Raw genomic sequence first — 15,748 nt, forward strand, 5'->3', positions numbered from 1 at the left:
AGGTGATGACGCGCATCTGTAGCCGAAGGAAGAGCTGAGCCTGTGGCGTCGATGATGAAGTGTAGATACTTAAGCTGAAGGTACGATCGATCGATTGAACCCCAGCATCAATCAAACGTCTCTTCTGGTACCGCAATCGGAAGGTGTTTCAAGATGTTGTTCAACATCCTAGCAGCCACAGCTGCCCTAACGCACACAGCTATAGCCCACCCATACCAACCATCCTGCAACAGCTCCGCCCCGCAACCCTGGGGCTTCTTCACAAACAACACCATCTACCAAACCACTGGCAACGAATCAATCACCTACCCCCGTTACACCGAACTCCAAGATGGAACCATCATAGCCACCGCCTCCCTCTCCGGCCACAACCCAAACTACTTCCCTATCTTCGAGTCAAAAGATGGCGGCGCGTCTTGGGAACACATCTCTGACCTACACGACACGGTCAATGGATGGGGTTTCAGCGCCCAGCCCGCGTTGACCGAATTGACAGAGCCAATGGGTGGCTACGAAGCTGGAACGATTCTGGGTGGAGGAAACAGCTGGAGCAACAATGGAACTCGCATCGACCTCTACGCCAGCACGGATGGAGCGCGGACTTGGGAGTTTGTAAGCCATGTCGCTGAGGGCGGACGCCCGAATACTACGAATGGTGCAGACCCTATTTGGGAACCTTACTTTCTGTGAGTCGCCGCAAATCTTCCCATCCCTAGACGAGCACCAATACTAACATTCCACGCAGCCAATACAAAGGCGAACTAGTAGCCTACTACTCGGACCAACGCGACCCGCTCCACGGCCAAAAGCTCGCGCACCAAACCAGCACCGACCTCCGCACCTGGGGCCCCGTCGTAAACGACGTTGTCTACGACGAATACCTCGCGCGCCCTGGCATGACAGTCGTAGCCTACATTCCACCGCTCGACCAATGGATCCTGGTGCACGAACTCCCCGTTGGAAACTCCTCTTCCTACGGCCAAAACTACCCCGTCTACTACGTCATGGCCGATGAGCCCACAAACTTCCGCAATTCAGTCGGTAGACCCATCGTCGTGAACAACAGCACAGTGCCAAACGCCTCCCCCTACGTCGTCTGGTCCCCGCTCGGCGGCCCCAACGGCACGATTATAGTCAGTGATGCGGATAGGCGCCAAGTATACACCAATTCCGCGGGCGGCGCGATCGATAAGTGGGAGGAACACATGACGCCGGCGGGTGCGGTGTATTCGCGAGCTATTCAGATATTTGCGAAGAGGCCGAATCATCTGTTGGTTTATGGGGGCGAGACGTATGATGGTAGGGCGGAAGGGTTGCATACGCCTTTTTCGGCGACGGTTGTTAGGCTTGATGAGGTACTTAAGGCACCTGCGACCGAGTAAATATGGGATATGGGGGACGCTTGTATTGAGATGTGGAATGCTGGATGGGAAGCATAGTATGCATGAAAAAGAATCTACTGTTAGCCCATCCCAAGACTTCTTTATAATTGGGTCCCCATCATCAGCTTTTCTTACGAGAACCTTTCGATATTCCAGCTTCGATACTCTCCTAGTTTAGTGTCTCATTTCCCAAGCAGCTTGGGGTCATGCTCAGAGCTATGTTGCTCATGTAGAATGTGTACGATTACTGAGTACCAGTATCTTCTGGGGTATTGCAGAATGGAACTGACTGGAGATTGATAGATTACTCCGCGATCGTTTTTCGATACTGTAAAACTCGTGGAATCACGCCCTCTAAACATGACGTGTCGATGGAGACTTTTACTATGTCAAGAGGATAGGGAAAAACGTGACACCGCGTGCGGGTCGATCTCCCGCACCACAGTGATGCAATCATGACCTGCATCACCATCAACCCTCTTCAACGCGTTTGAATCGCGATTCTGCGTGCATCCCCCCTCAGTCGAACTCTGGTTTTTCTTTCAGTTGTTCCACTTAAATTTCTGGTCTTTTAATTCTGAAATTTACGTTTTCGCCATGTCGCTCAAAATCCCACACGTCACATTGACGCGCTTTGCAACGCGGTGCTCATACCGTGACGTCAGACCGTTTACCCGCTATATCACGACTTCTGCGACGCGAAATTTCCCCTCTTCATTCTCTGCACTTCCAAATCGCATTCAATCAATTGAGCGCACGAAACAAATCACAAATCAAATCCAACCGCAGAATCAACAGCGCAACTACGCAAACATGGCTCCTACCAACAACGCCGAACTCCAGATGGGCCAGGTCTTTGATGTCAAGGACAAGGTCGTTCTCGTTACTGGTGGTGGCTCTGGGATTGGTCTCATGATCACACAGACGCTCGCTGTCAATGGTGCTAAGGTTTACATTGTTGGACGGACGGAGGAGAAGCTCGAGAAGGTTGTTGAGGTGCATGGCCAGAACATTGCAGGACAGGTAAGTCTTCGACACAGTGAACTCATGAGAGATATAATCTAACAGTCGCTAGATCATCCCCATCGTCGGAGACTGCAGCACCAAGGACGGTGTATCGTACGTTGCCAACGATGTTTGATGGAGAACGGAGTACTAATCACCTCACAGCAAGATCAAGAAGGAGATTGAATCAAAAGAGAAGTGCCTCTGCGTCCTCGGTAAGCTCTCCACCACCCATTACTATCTTGTGCAACGCCAACTAACACCCCCAGTCAACAACGCCGGCATCGCCCCCGGTAAGACCGAAGTAAAAGGCTCCGCCGAAGACCTCGTCTCCAAGCTCTTCGACGGCACAACCGAGCAAGAATGGCTAGACGTCTACCAAACCAACGTCGTCGGCCCCTTCCTCATGTCCACGGCCTTCCTCCCTCTGCTCCAAAAGTCCACCGAGACGCACCCCGGCTACTCCGGTACCATCATCAACATCTCCTCCATCTCCGGCCACATCAAGATCTCGCAAGGTCACTTCGCGTACAACTCCAGCAAGGGCGCCGCGATACATCTCAACAAGTTGCTCGCGTCTGAGATTGCGAAGAACGGGATCAAGGTTAGGGTCAACTCGATTGCGCCGGGTGTCTTCCCTTCAGAGATGACCACCCAGGAGAGCAGGGATGACAACCAGAAGAGTGAGATGCCAAAGGAGCATAAAGAGGGTCTTCCTGCGCAGAGGCCCGGTAAGGATCAGGACATGGCTGCGGCGATTTTGTTTGCTGTTGGCTGTCAGTACCTCAATGGTCAGACTGTCACTGTCGATGGTGGCTACGCGATTCAGGTTGGTAACTAAGCGCGCTTCTTTTGTTACCTTGTTCTTTTCACGATACTTCTACCTTGCTCGAAGATGAGCTTTACGATGTACGATAGTTGATATGTCGATGCTGCATAGGAAATGCATGCATATGGCTTCGCTAGCTGCGACTCAAGACTGCTCGGCCTGTGTGAGACCTGTGAGATACAATGACGAACTTTAGAGGGAACGCGAAGAGGTCATCGCAGTACGACGTTTGAGCTGGCTGCTATAGATCAATCGCTGTCTGGAAACCACCCTGGCGATATCGCGCACGATAGTAGTTGGTTCGTCCCATTGATGCCTACTCATTCTTCGTGATGTATGCATACTTCTGAAGCTTTTTCCTGTCTACTCCGTACAGCCATGCTGGATCAACTGGCCATTTCGAGGTCTACATCCACAAGCCAAGGCGCATTCCACGGCTTATACGTCACGCTCATGATACTCGCATTAACCATCAAAGTTTCCCGCCCAAACTCAACCGCCGTATCGCTACCCTCGCCGATATCAACAGTAGCCGCCCTCATCTCCCTAGCCGCATCCTGATCAACATCCACACTCTCCACATCTTCGATATGCTCCTCAATCCTGACATCCAGCCCCCCCTTGTTGTTCCACCGCACTTTCTGCGCGCCCCATCCCTCATGTATATGCCCAAAGCAATGAAGCCGGGGTTTGCAGCGTCGAGCAGCGCGGAGTAGGTGGTCGCAGCCGACGTGCTGTCCTGATGTTGTCGCATCCATGACGCCCATGGGCGGTCCGTGGGTCATCATGATATCGATGTTGGGGTAGTCTGGGACGGGGTTCTCGGCGATGGGTTTGGCGTTCGGCGTACATTGGTGGGAAGGGTTGTAGCGGTCTTCGTTGCGGAAGTAGGGGAAGGCGTAGTCGCAGAATTCTGGTTGGTAGGGGGACGCGTAGACCTGGGGTTGTTAGCTCCGGATGGAGGTGTTGGCTGTTTGACATCGCGCGTACCCTTAGGTTGGCCCCGTTTTGGAGCTGGAATGTATGCGTTCCTTCTTCCAGGTACGTTACACCTGCTTTCCGCGCCCGCTCGCCCTTCCACATCTCTCGAGCTTTGGCGGGTAGGTCTTTGTCGTACCTGTCCCCTCTGTGCATGTATTCGCCTTTCCTGGCGTAATACTCTTCATCCAGAGTGATGTCGTGGTTTCCAGCTATCACGAGCTTCAATCCCGCGTCGATACTTTCCAGCATGTCCAGAGTCTTCTCATATTCGTCCAGATGACCGATCATGGTCAGGTCGCCGCAGTGAAGAAGCACGTCTGCCTTGGGCAGTGGCGGGCGGAAGGCAGCCTCATCTTCTGCAATATTATCGGAAGGAGTTCTGGTATGGGTATCTGAGATGATGAGGAAGCGTGTCTTGACGCGATCAGGCGTTGTCGATGTTGGTGTTGTCATGGCGGAGGCAGGGAGCTTCAAGCTTCAGTTCGCGCGTTGAGGGGTAGCGGGGTTGAGGAACGCTGACCTCAATAAATCGCGAGTGTCTACATTCAACAAACGTACCATGTTTGTAGGCAGCAACATTACCTTCATGAATGGAAGAAACATCCACTATCTTCCATGTCTATTATTGGACGTGATATCCAAAGCACTGCTACCATACTCTTCGTTGCCATGGTAGCTACAACTTCGGCTGCGAGATAATGTTGCTGCTCGTCAGTCTGTACATGTCTTTGGCTTCTATGGAGGAGCCTCGTGCAGGATTACTATTCTTTACGCTGCACTCGCCAAGGTCACAGAAAAACGCGATGGCCACGAGTTGTGGATATCCGTGCCGGCTAGACTTACTACTTCGGGCCTTGCCGACAAGTATCACGCCACTCTCACGAGCTGCCTTGCACCAACCTCAACATAGCCACATGCGCCGCAAAGACTTCTCGACTTTTTCAGCCTCTCTCGTTAAGCCCGGGCTATTTCCCTCGATTACTACAACAACGGAGATGCCTGTTGGCGCACGCCGATGCCTAGATGTGGTACCATGACAGGTGCTCGGAGAAAACCTCTACCATCATCGGGCAGCACAACCTTGGAAGGATGCGATACCAAGGAGTAAGCGAACTCACTTGTTGTATCTAGATGCAACGCGTTCCATCCGCATGCATCCGGGAATCTACTGTCGGCAAGAATGAGGCTTTAGGGATCTTTTACTGTCATTTACCTTGCGATCGGGGTACCGCAAAACATCTACTAATAAAGCAAGCCAGTAATCATACCGTCAGGAAGCCATCCGGCATCGCAGATAGTTTATACGATCCGTCCCGAGTTAGCCGCGTACAAGCGAAAGCAAATCAGATCCTGCATCATGGCTTTGTTGAGTACATTCTGAGACCGCAATTCGCGGCCTTACCAGGATCAACAGGGTAAATTAGGTTACACGCACGTAAACGAACATCGCAGTGTTTGCAGTGCGGCTTCAGAGTCATATCGGAAACTCGGGATCGGAGCATGTGCGGAAAGCGACTTTCGGCGTAGTGGAGCTCGTCCCGGGACTACACGAGATGCTGCTCCTACCGGACAGTGCCGATGAGGTGTTTATCGTTCGACGTTTACAGTCATTGTAAAAACTCGACCCTTTGAATGAGTAGCAGACGTTGCAGTGAAACTCGCGGAAGCGGAAGGCTTACTTAGCCGTGCCAATAACGGTTGAGAGTAGGACGGATCCACAACTAACTTGCGATTTTGGGTTTACCGTACAGCTACTGGAAGCATCTTGACTGTACTGAGCCACTACACCGGAACCTGATCAACCTTAGTGGTGGATTCCCAGCAGGTCACGAGGACCTATTACCTACTCTGTTGGGTGTGCAGTTCTCGAATCGTCGATACAATTAGGTCCTCGTATTCTTATAATACCAGGCCTTTCGTCATTCCCAGCGACTCCGATACATCGACCGCCAAACAGCAACGAACACGTCCACCGATACACGACTCGACACAGTCTGAATGAACTTCCCGAGTAATGCGCATGGAACCAAGACCGAACGTACCGAACATTCTCCACCACAGAACACCATGCCGTACACCAACTACTTCGACAATCCTTACCTTGGCGGGCCAGGCCCAGACGACTCGCTGAACACCTTTTTTGACTCTGATACATTCTTCGATCAAAATCTCACATCCGTTCAGAGTGTATCCGGCACGACGTCGAAGACAGAAGAAGATTGCAATGCGACGTTTTTCAGGGCCAGCATATCGACCAGGAACAACAACCAGACTATGACGCAGACATTCAACACCATACACCCCAGTCCATTTGAGCCATACCCGTTCGACTTCACCACAAACACAAGGCCACCACAACCGAACGAACCAGACTGCATCTCCCCCATAAGCACAACGTCGCAACCCTCGTCGCAAGGTGGAGACGCGCCGCAACCGCTCATATCGCCATCTCTCTCCCCACACATGCTAAAGCACGAATCTCCATCCTCGCCAACCTCTGCCTCCGAATCATCCACCCCCAAACGCCCCACGAGGAAGCGGGGTCGCCCGAAGATGGACCGCAATACTACCGACAGCCAAGACCTGCCTTCTCCGACTCTAAAGTATCAGCGCTCGAAACGGTTACCGCATAATCAGGTTGAGCGCAAGTATCGAGAGGGGCTTAATTCTGAACTGGAGAGGCTGAGACAGTCGGTGCCGATATTGAGGCAGAGCGAGGAGGCTGGAGTGGTTGGGCAGCCGAAGCCGAGTAAGGCGATGATCTTGGCGAGCGCGATTGAGTACATTCAGAGTATTGAGAAGGAGAGGGATGCGTTGATTGAGGAGAATGATAGGTTACGGCGGGAGCGGTTCGGAGGACCGACACAGGGGGACTGGGATGGAATGAACTTGTGAGTTTTCTTCGTGGGTATTCGCTGGGGAATCAGGCCTTTCGAAAAGGTCACGGAATGCAGAAAGAGCAAGAGATGAGTCTTAGAGAGGGCGTTGGGATCTATCGTATGACCGCAATGACTGCACTCTCGCAAGTATGACCTTCGATGTTAATCGTTCGCATAGATTGTACATTACGATGGGAACCAGCCACTCTGGATATGACGGCGTTGAGTTAGCGAAAGATAGCTTGATAAACATTTAGCTCTCGAATAATAATGTAATAATAGATATCCTAGCGACAATTGGTACACTAAGCTCGCATCACGAGCGTGCAATAGACACAGTAGTAAACATTAAAGCTTCATGTCTCCCATGCCGCGATGAGGACAATGATCACTTCGAGTTGCCCGGATTACTCCTGATTCTCTCAGCTTCGCGCGATGGAAGAATCAAGTGATATGTAGCTACCATAATCATGGTCCTTCGTTTCGTTCACTGTGTGCCGACGAAACTTGTGGCGCATATTAGCAACATCCTGTCAAACAAAATATAGACAGGGGTAATACATAACCTTAGCCACTATAGTTAAATTGCTCAGTCTTGATACGTAGGTAGCTTGCATTGTAGATACCATCCTCCTGCATTGGCAAAAAAAAACGTACTAGATACCTTTTACAAGCGCGGAGGCCTAAAAGCATGCATACGCGCCAAAGCGAGTATAGATCAATTTCTCCTTCCTTGGAAATCAAAGACCAAAACTATGTGTCATCTTCAAAGAGTACCTTCGGGTAGCATCGTTGGTGCTGGTTCGGTGTTGCAATGCATTCCCCTGCTTCGATGCGGCGTGGTTCGGCCTACTGCAGTTTTTTCCTTCTACCCCACTTTGCAGCCCAAGATGTACCACCAACACATCAAGTTCACGAAAGGATACTTCAACCCCTTCATCGTGCTTCTCTATCGTGGTTGTTAAATTATACATGTTGCAATTTCCAAAATCTCCATCAAATCATCAGATTTCATCAAATCGCCCGGCTAGCTCAATCGGTAGAGCGTGAGACTCTTAGCTTTCACGTCCTAAAGACTCGATTGGTTATCTCAAGGTTGTGGGTTCGACCCCCACGTCGGGCTTTTCTTTTTGTTTGCGTGTGGTACATGTCCTAGGAGGGAGGGGATGATGTGGTGATGGTAAAGAATGTTTTTTACTTTTTGGGAAATCGGCGACAACAACAACAACGACAATGGCACAGCGACAGTAGTAGTGACACGTCGAATATATGCAGCGTTATGCTCGCTACATGTAGTCTTCGTATTGATTTGCTTTTGTACAGGGAGTTCTTTTTTTCATTTTGTACTAATTTGGTAAGAGCTTATCTTCACTTCAACGGACGCACCCCTTTCCTGGTATGCTCGTAGCGTCTACATGCATCAAAGGAAGACTCTCTGAAGCTTGCAATAATTTTCGATCGCTGATACTTCATTTTCGTGCGCTGTAATTTCTGATGCAATAGTGTCGGGGCAGCATCCTCGCGCCAACAAGATGAAAAGTTGCTGGAATCAGTAGCCCTGGGAAAAGACACGAGAGACACAGCCTTTCTGCTCGTTGCGATAGAAGATAGATGCCGCAAAGCCAGTAACGTGCATTGATAGTTGAGATAGCCGCGGGTGAGCAAAGGCATAATCTATATCTCAGTCTCTAGATGGACACAACATGGCTTCTGTGTATCTCTTGTACATATCATTCTTGACGCGGGGGTCTTGTACGAACATTGCGCTTCAATAGATACGGGCTTGCAACTGCCTTTGAGCCGTGAGATATGACCGAGGTATACACTATACAATGTACGCTTCTCGGTAAGCCCTCCACGCCAATCTAAGTCTCCATCTAACAATGTCTTCTCGCGCCCGATCGGCTTTCGATCATACTAGCCATGCGCGTGTACCAAGGTCTCACCACCTCAACGTCTCACTTCAGCATAGTACCTACGTATCTTTACTTCAAGCCTCTCCAAATCTATACGAGACACTTCGCCTACAATCCCTAGCACCATCATCAGTGACCATCCTCATCATCTTGATAGGGCACATCTCCCTATGCGCATGAATACTCTCAATCACACCAAGACACCTTAGCGAACACGCATGTAAGCTACCGGCATTCTCCTAGCTCCAGACTCTGTTTCAACATCCAAACAAGCCTTCTACGCATCTGTAGTGATCAGCAGGCGTACAGTAGGCAGCCAGCAGCTAGCTTAAACCTAGGGCACGCCGCACCGGTTACTGTAGCAGAGCAGCCGGTGGAAGAGCATCTAGTCTGCAACCCACATCAAGCACTATTTGACATGTACTAGTTCCGCTTGCTATTCGGACCGTCTTTCTCAGCAGTCTTTTTGGAATTGTAGGCGTAAGGGAAGGTCTTTATCGGGGTTGGTTACTCCGGAGTAGAGAGACACGTAGGTGGTTAGGGGGGCTACGGGGAAGTTGCGCGGATATCCGTCTTGAGGGATAAGCTAGAGGAAGGCCATCGTGGTCTTCCTATCTCGTAGTAGTCTTGCATGATGCGATGCGATGCAAGACACAACTTCACTCTTCATGAGTACATATCTCGACCGACCCACAGCATCCACTGACGCCGGGAAGGCTTCCATCCGCCGAAATGACTCGCATACTGTCCATCTTACCTACTCTATGGTTCAGCCATGTTATAATGGGAAGGCGCATGCACAACATAGCCCTGCCCGCCTATAGCTATGTGAACAGGCATGCAGGTACTCCACAAACCGCCAGTCCGTATATGCAACCAAAGCGTCGATGCCATAGCGCGCGGATGTAAGTTTGCGCAATAGCGCCATGCGTGAAGCCAAGAGTCTGGAGTAGTGATGACACACGAGCAGCAAAAACGCGAGGGAGGTCCGACCGCGCATGATGCGTTTGCAGCGGACCCAGCGAACAGAGTCTTTGAGTTGCTTGCCTAATGCCGGTCGTGTGTGCTGTTCATCTATACGTTCGATTGGGGCGTAGCTCGGAAATCCTGCCCGGATCGGATGGAAGGATGTTAAAGTGGACTTTAAAAGATGGACGGCTAATGCTGCAGCTGTGGCCTCGCGGCGCGGTGCAGCATGAGCGCATTGCGTGCAAGTCACGCTGCTTTGTTGGTATGCAGTTTAGATTGTTTGACAGTCGTGGTGGTTGGGTCAGAGATGCGAGGGAAAGGCTATTGGGTGGTGTGGGAAAATGTAGTGGCTGCATGCTTTCCGACTCGTTGTATGTCTCGAAAATCCATTAGGCGTACATGGCCGCCAGGGTGGTTGCAGGCGTTTATGCTAGATGTTCGCAAAGGAGGCCTGGATCGTCGAAACCGCGTCAAAACCCAGCGGAACGGGAGGTACGGTGCGCGCTCAATGACTGACAGGAAGCACGGATAGGCGGATCTGACAGGGTTCGGTGCCGCGGCTTTACACGCGTGAATTTTCCATGAGTAACAGGCCAGTCACTCTTGCGGTTGGGTATGCGTCAGTCGAGCGATGGGGAAGGTAGCGTTCCCAACCTTGCGTGCGTGTTCCTTCAGCTTTGCCCTGCAGACGCGCACGAACGCGATTGCGACACTCGTTGCAACCTTCCGTTGCAGGGGTTAGATGCCGATAACTGTCATACGGCAACGGCCGGCTTTTGCGACGCTAAGAAGCTGGCAATCGTGGTGGACTGTGATGAAAACAAGCTGGTGTGCAGACCGATGATGATGATGCTGAGGATCTGTGTGGATACAGTACTACTGCCGGAAGACATCCCGCCAGCACGCCTAACTGTGACAGGACAAACCTCTTGTGCCCCAGTATCCTGCATGGGAGAAATGCGCGATTGGGTGCCTAGACATGCCTCTGAATCCTTCGAGAAACCCTGAACTTGTGTCACCAAATGATGTAACATCGTGCTGCCAGTATGTCGTTCGCGCATAGGGCTGCAGTGGCTTGCGCGTACATGTGTGTAACTTTGAATGTCTGCGCGCATGAAGTTTGCGGCTGCCGAGTGGTTCGAGAGTGTCGCTGAAACTTGTAAACGTGGTGACCACCAGCTCGTGTACGTAACTACGCTGAATTCGACTAACGTGGTCGTTGCGAACTAGCGATTTTTACGCACGCCTCTCCACAGAGACCCTTGAGCCCATGCAGTAGCCGCTGCTGGGAATAAGCAGAAAAACGCACCTCTTCACATCGTGTCCACGCGCTGAACCCACATTCTCTTTGTTCGATTTAGTCCGTACAGGCACACCTCCACATTTGTGGTAAGAGCGCCGAGAGGATTAACAACCGAGGCTTTGGCCCATGATTCAGCCAAGTGCGATCAGCAAGAACATGGTCGGAAAAGATCAAGGGTCATTCCGGAGCAAACGTCGACGGGCCTCCTACCCGGCTGTGTGGTAGCGGGGAAAAAGTCGAGTCCTGGTCCAGCAAAACTGGGAGCCAAAGGCAAAAGCAATTTCCGTTCCCTCCGCAGCCATTGTCTCATGGTCCGGAATTGAAGGAGGATTAATCACGGTCCGAGCTTTACCCAGTATCGTAGAGAAGCGACGAGAAAAAGTGGATCGTCTGCCACCTTTGAATGACCGAGGTTCGGGTACGTATTCCAAGTTGCATACGACAGTCTCAAGAAGTCTGGACAGGAGGCCTGGGCGTCTGCGCAATGTCCGCAGGTTTGGGCTGGGAAGCGAATTTATTCCGGGTCCTGGGATACATGCTTCGCTTGCACAAAGGTCAAACGTCATTAGGGTTTGCTGACGACGGATGACTTTTGACTTTATCCAAGGCTCTTTTCATTCAAGGTTGAACGACCGAAGTCATAGAACCGGTTTTATAGATCGTACCTCGTGGACGCAGGTACGAAGATGCTATAGTACGGCTAGTTGCGTGGCTTCATCTTCGCGCGTGTAATGAGGCTTCAGTGCGATGCCATTTGCTAACAGCCGGTCCGTGACCTTCATGCATTATCTGATTGACACACAGATAGTTGTACCCATTGCATTGCTGGTATTGGCGTAGAGAAGGTATATAAAATGGGGTTGTCTAAAGATTACTGATCATGGGAGTTTCGTAAGCATGATGTAAGTGTAGGTGTTTGGGAATATTCCGTTCAACCGTAGTTTTACTTCGGAGTGCCTTGCCTTCGCCGAGCATTGCGTGTGTGCCTCAGGCCAAAGCCAAGACAGCCATGCCACCTTCCAGAACAATACTTTCATTGGTACCAGGAAGTACCATGTTCTGAACATAATTATGACTTGCAAAGTACCCGGTGGTATTTGACAAGTCGGTTTCGCATTGGTGACCCCACGGTCCCCGTGAAACCATGTGGGTAACGTATGCTTGCTGTAGTTGCGGGGACGCCATACCGTGAACGACAGAAAACAGGTGTCACAAACGTGCCGAGGTGCTCAGGTAGTGAAGTAGCGATATGTTACTATCTGGGTATCGAATTCGGCGCATATGCTTTCGAAGTATTCGGAAAGCTACATGTAGCATCTCTCTAACTGATCCTCCAATCGGCGTTGTTTGTACATGTGATAGTGGCTGTGAGATGGTGATTGGAAGTGTGAAACGAAACCGCCGAAATTGGGACATGAAGGCTGCCCAAGCAAAACCTGAATGAACCTGGAAGAATGACGCCCCGTTATGGAGTCCTTGTGAAGCTGAAAATCAAAAACTTGCAATGCTAGTAACGCCCAAGATCACTTATTGGTCCATTGGAAAAGCATGATCTCCAAACCATGTATCGTAATTCCAGTCGTATCGCGCCTCTAACTCCGGAAATGATGATTTTGATAAGACCGCTCACATCGGAGCTGTCGCCAAAGTGTTCACTGACCCATGCCATTGGCCACCATACAGAGTGTGAGATCGAAATTTGGAGGTTGTGGAACCGCGCGAAAGTTGTACTGCTGTAACCGCTATGCGCTGGGTATTTAACTATGCTCCGGAGTAGAATTGCGGTAACCCTTGGTGATGGTATGCCATTGGTGGGGTCACCTCTTCTTGTACCCGGTCGAGATGTCCTGGCTCTCCATACCACTGCGCACTCATAGAACGCCCAGCTGTAGGCATTGGTGGTCCATGGTTGGGCATGGCGTCGTATGATGACCAGGGAGCCGGATAATACGAGTGGTTCGGAACAACGGGTGCAGATAATGGCGCCGCTGTGGATGCGCCTATCGTGGTCGCGTGGATTGTGGAAGGATTGGTGTCTATCGAGGTCGGATATGGATACGGAGAAGTTCTCCGGTAGTTTTCGTGTTGGATACCGAGACCTTGGCCTGGATATTGTTGCGGAAGTCCTTCAATGTTTCCGTATGACATCGAGCGTGATGGTGGTTGAAACGATGGTTGCTGGCTCCAGTGGCCGTCCTGGTGACCGTATGACATGGTCGAGCTCGTACTCATCGCGGCTGGTGTATGACCACCTGAAACGTTTGATTCGCTCCCGTACGCTGAGTTTGCGGTAGAGGGTGAATTGCGCCAGGTGGGGCTTTCGCCTACGGTGGATGAAGGTAGGAAACTGTTCGTTGGTGGCCATTGGGTTTCTATTGGAGGAGGATAAGGGTAAGGAGGGTGCTGTACTGGGACTTTGTTCGTCAGCGAATGCGGGCCTGAGGCAGCATTAAACCTACGGCCACTGGTGACAGATGCATGGTGAGGATCACTGTCGTGGTCGCCATGATATCCGAAGCTTGGAGGTTGCCCGTTCGACGCAGGTCCAGAGAATGGTGTACGGAACTCCATGGCATCGCCTGAGGAGGACAAAGGGTGCCGAGGTGAAGTAGAGACAGGTGTAGCTGGTTGAACTGCACTACCCGACTTCGATGAGATAGATTGGGGCTGCGGCATATCAGGGTTATGCTCAACTGGGTAGAAGTTGCATTCCTTTTTCAGCCGAATGCAGTTGGAGCAACGGCCTGCGGGATCGTCGGGAGCTAAAAGACATCGTATCTTTCTGCGCCTGCAATGCCCTGTTCCCAACAGTCAGTGATCGAGAACGACACCAGAATGCGCTGTTTGTTCACTTACCACAAGCAACTGAGGTTCTATGGTATCCTAGCTTGTTCCTCGGTTTGTTACTTGTTGGCGACAGGTCACCAGGGTTTCCAAGTGCTAAGTGGCGCATGTGTGGAGTTGATGAGGACTTGCGGAGCTCTCCCGGTACTTTGCTCTTTGAGGAGCGTCTCTTCTTATTCGAATGTTGGTGAGGTTGGGTAGCGGGTTCCTGACCGGTCGCAGAATCATGGGCGGATTCGAGTCGATCTGTGGGGCTTGGTGTAGAAGCAGTGTCGGCGGCATGGGAACGACCAAACCCAGTGTTATGGTTCGGGGGTTTGAATGACATGGCGTCCTGAAGGGGCTGTAAAAGCAACGAGTGCTCTAATCTAGCTGCCGTCTTCTTCGCGCGGCGTTCTGTACCCACAGCCATGTGAGGCGCACTCTTGTCGCAAGACCCGAATATCAAGACGCGGCAATACGTAGTGCATTGAAGGACCTGAGGGTATAAGCATTTAATGTTTAAAGTTCAACAAGGCCCCACAAAGATCCATGATGGACAGGAAGCTAAACAGTGTACATACCTGGGATGTCAAACGAGGCGACTTCTCAAACGCTGGAGCCGGCACTACAAGATCTTGCTTGCGGAGCGGTCGACGGGACACTTGCTGATCTACCGTGCCATGGGATTCTCGATCTAATCAATGCTTCGGAGGCGCACTGACAGCAGGGGCCAAGAGGTAGTAATAGTCAAGAACCAGGTAAATAACCAAGTAGCAGAAGCGATGGTGAAGCAGTTGCGCACCGACAGTGACAGCTCAAGGCAGCTAGTCGTTACCACGGCCGTTCGTTAGCGGGGGCGCATTGCAATCTTCAGGACAACAGGCGCCAAAAGCAAAAGCCTGCATACATACGAAAAGAAGTAGGGACCGAATATAGAAATTTAGACGACGCTGTTTGGTTGAACAAGTGGATGATTAAAAGTGGCGAAGTATATCCACGCTACTACGCAACCGGTCTGCTGCGTTGGAGCGCCTCTTCGCACCAGAGGATTTCACAGGGTTCATCAATCCTCCTTCCTCACAAGCACAAGATCATCTTCTAGAGGCCAAGCGACCAGGTTGCTGTTGGTGGGCCCGCTTGGACCAAGTGATGTGCGGGATGGATGGGTGTGCAGGCCAGCAAAGTCCGAGCGTCATGACTTTGATGGCTCGGACCCTTCGCACAGTCGCTGTTTGGGATGCTTTGCCTGTCACGTCTCGACGGTGGGATGCGATGACAGCCAGCGGTAGCCGCCTAGCGTCAGCGGCGGCGCGATCCACTTGCATCGTCTTGTGTGAAAGTCTAGTCAAGCCACCATGTGGATGGCCTTGGATTGGTGAAGAGACGAATGTCATGTCTTGCCTGACCCCGATTTCTGGTACGTATGTAAGGGGCCTATACAAGGCAGTATGCTAAGGAGTATGCAAGCTGTGAGGTTAATTTAGCATGGCTCTGTGCGTACGAACGTCGCCGGGGAAGCGTGGTTGAGCCAGGGTGAGATTCAACAGTGTCCGGATCTAAGATGATGAGGACGGCGATAAAGGCCTCAATGGAGACAGGGCCGAAGTGCCTGAGCGAGAGAGCTGACGCAGACTGGAGACTGGTAGGGTTTGGTTTGC

The 15,748-nt window shown here is 51.3% G+C and overlaps 5 protein-coding genes and 1 non-coding gene across 6 annotated transcripts; 4 read left to right on the forward strand and 2 right to left on the reverse strand.

The window, feature by feature from the left end:
* Window positions 1-153: 153 nt before the first annotated feature.
* Window positions 154-1,382, forward strand: J4E78_009212 (uncharacterized protein; the record flags this gene model as incomplete). Its single annotated transcript, XM_049369806.1, has 2 exons — window positions 154-686; window positions 746-1,382. 2 exons carry the CDS (start codon window positions 154-156, stop codon window positions 1,380-1,382), a joined length of 1,170 nt encoding a protein of 389 aa, XP_049218436.1.
* Window positions 1,383-2,195: 813 nt separating this feature from the next.
* On the forward strand, window positions 2,196-3,228 carry J4E78_009213 (uncharacterized protein; the record flags this gene model as incomplete). Its single annotated transcript, XM_049369807.1, has 4 exons — window positions 2,196-2,405; window positions 2,458-2,501; window positions 2,553-2,602; window positions 2,657-3,228. The coding sequence occupies 4 exons, from the start codon at window positions 2,196-2,198 to the stop codon at window positions 3,226-3,228; spliced, it is 876 nt and encodes a 291-aa protein (XP_049218437.1).
* A 374-nt stretch (window positions 3,229-3,602) lies between these two features.
* On the reverse strand, window positions 3,603-4,650 carry J4E78_009214 (uncharacterized protein; the record flags this gene model as incomplete). The annotated part of the gene is made up of 2 exons (XM_049369808.1): window positions 3,603-4,154; window positions 4,207-4,650. The coding sequence occupies 2 exons, from the start codon at window positions 4,648-4,650 to the stop codon at window positions 3,603-3,605; spliced, it is 996 nt and encodes a 331-aa protein (XP_049218438.1).
* Window positions 4,651-6,195: 1,545 nt separating this feature from the next.
* J4E78_009215 (uncharacterized protein) lies at window positions 6,196-7,092 on the forward strand (the record flags this gene model as incomplete). The annotated part of the gene is made up of 1 exon (XM_049369809.1): window positions 6,196-7,092. One exon carries the CDS (start codon window positions 6,196-6,198, stop codon window positions 7,090-7,092), a length of 897 nt encoding a protein of 298 aa, XP_049218439.1.
* A 1,005-nt stretch (window positions 7,093-8,097) lies between these two features.
* On the forward strand, window positions 8,098-8,199 carry J4E78_009216. The gene has a single exon. It is a non-coding gene; the product is annotated as a tRNA-Lys (tRNA).
* Window positions 8,200-13,025: 4,826 nt separating this feature from the next.
* Window positions 13,026-14,520, reverse strand: J4E78_009217 (uncharacterized protein; the record flags this gene model as incomplete). The annotated part of the gene is made up of 2 exons (XM_049369810.1): window positions 13,026-14,062; window positions 14,121-14,520. 2 exons carry the CDS (start codon window positions 14,518-14,520, stop codon window positions 13,026-13,028), a joined length of 1,437 nt encoding a protein of 478 aa, XP_049218440.1.
* Between the last annotated feature and the right edge of the window lie 1,228 nt (window positions 14,521-15,748).

The sequence above is a fragment of the Alternaria triticimaculans genome, assembly GCF_023758025.1.
Source record: "Alternaria triticimaculans strain BMP 0046 chromosome Unknown scaffold_19, whole genome shotgun sequence".
NCBI lineage: Eukaryota > Fungi > Ascomycota > Dothideomycetes > Pleosporales > Pleosporaceae > Alternaria > Alternaria triticimaculans.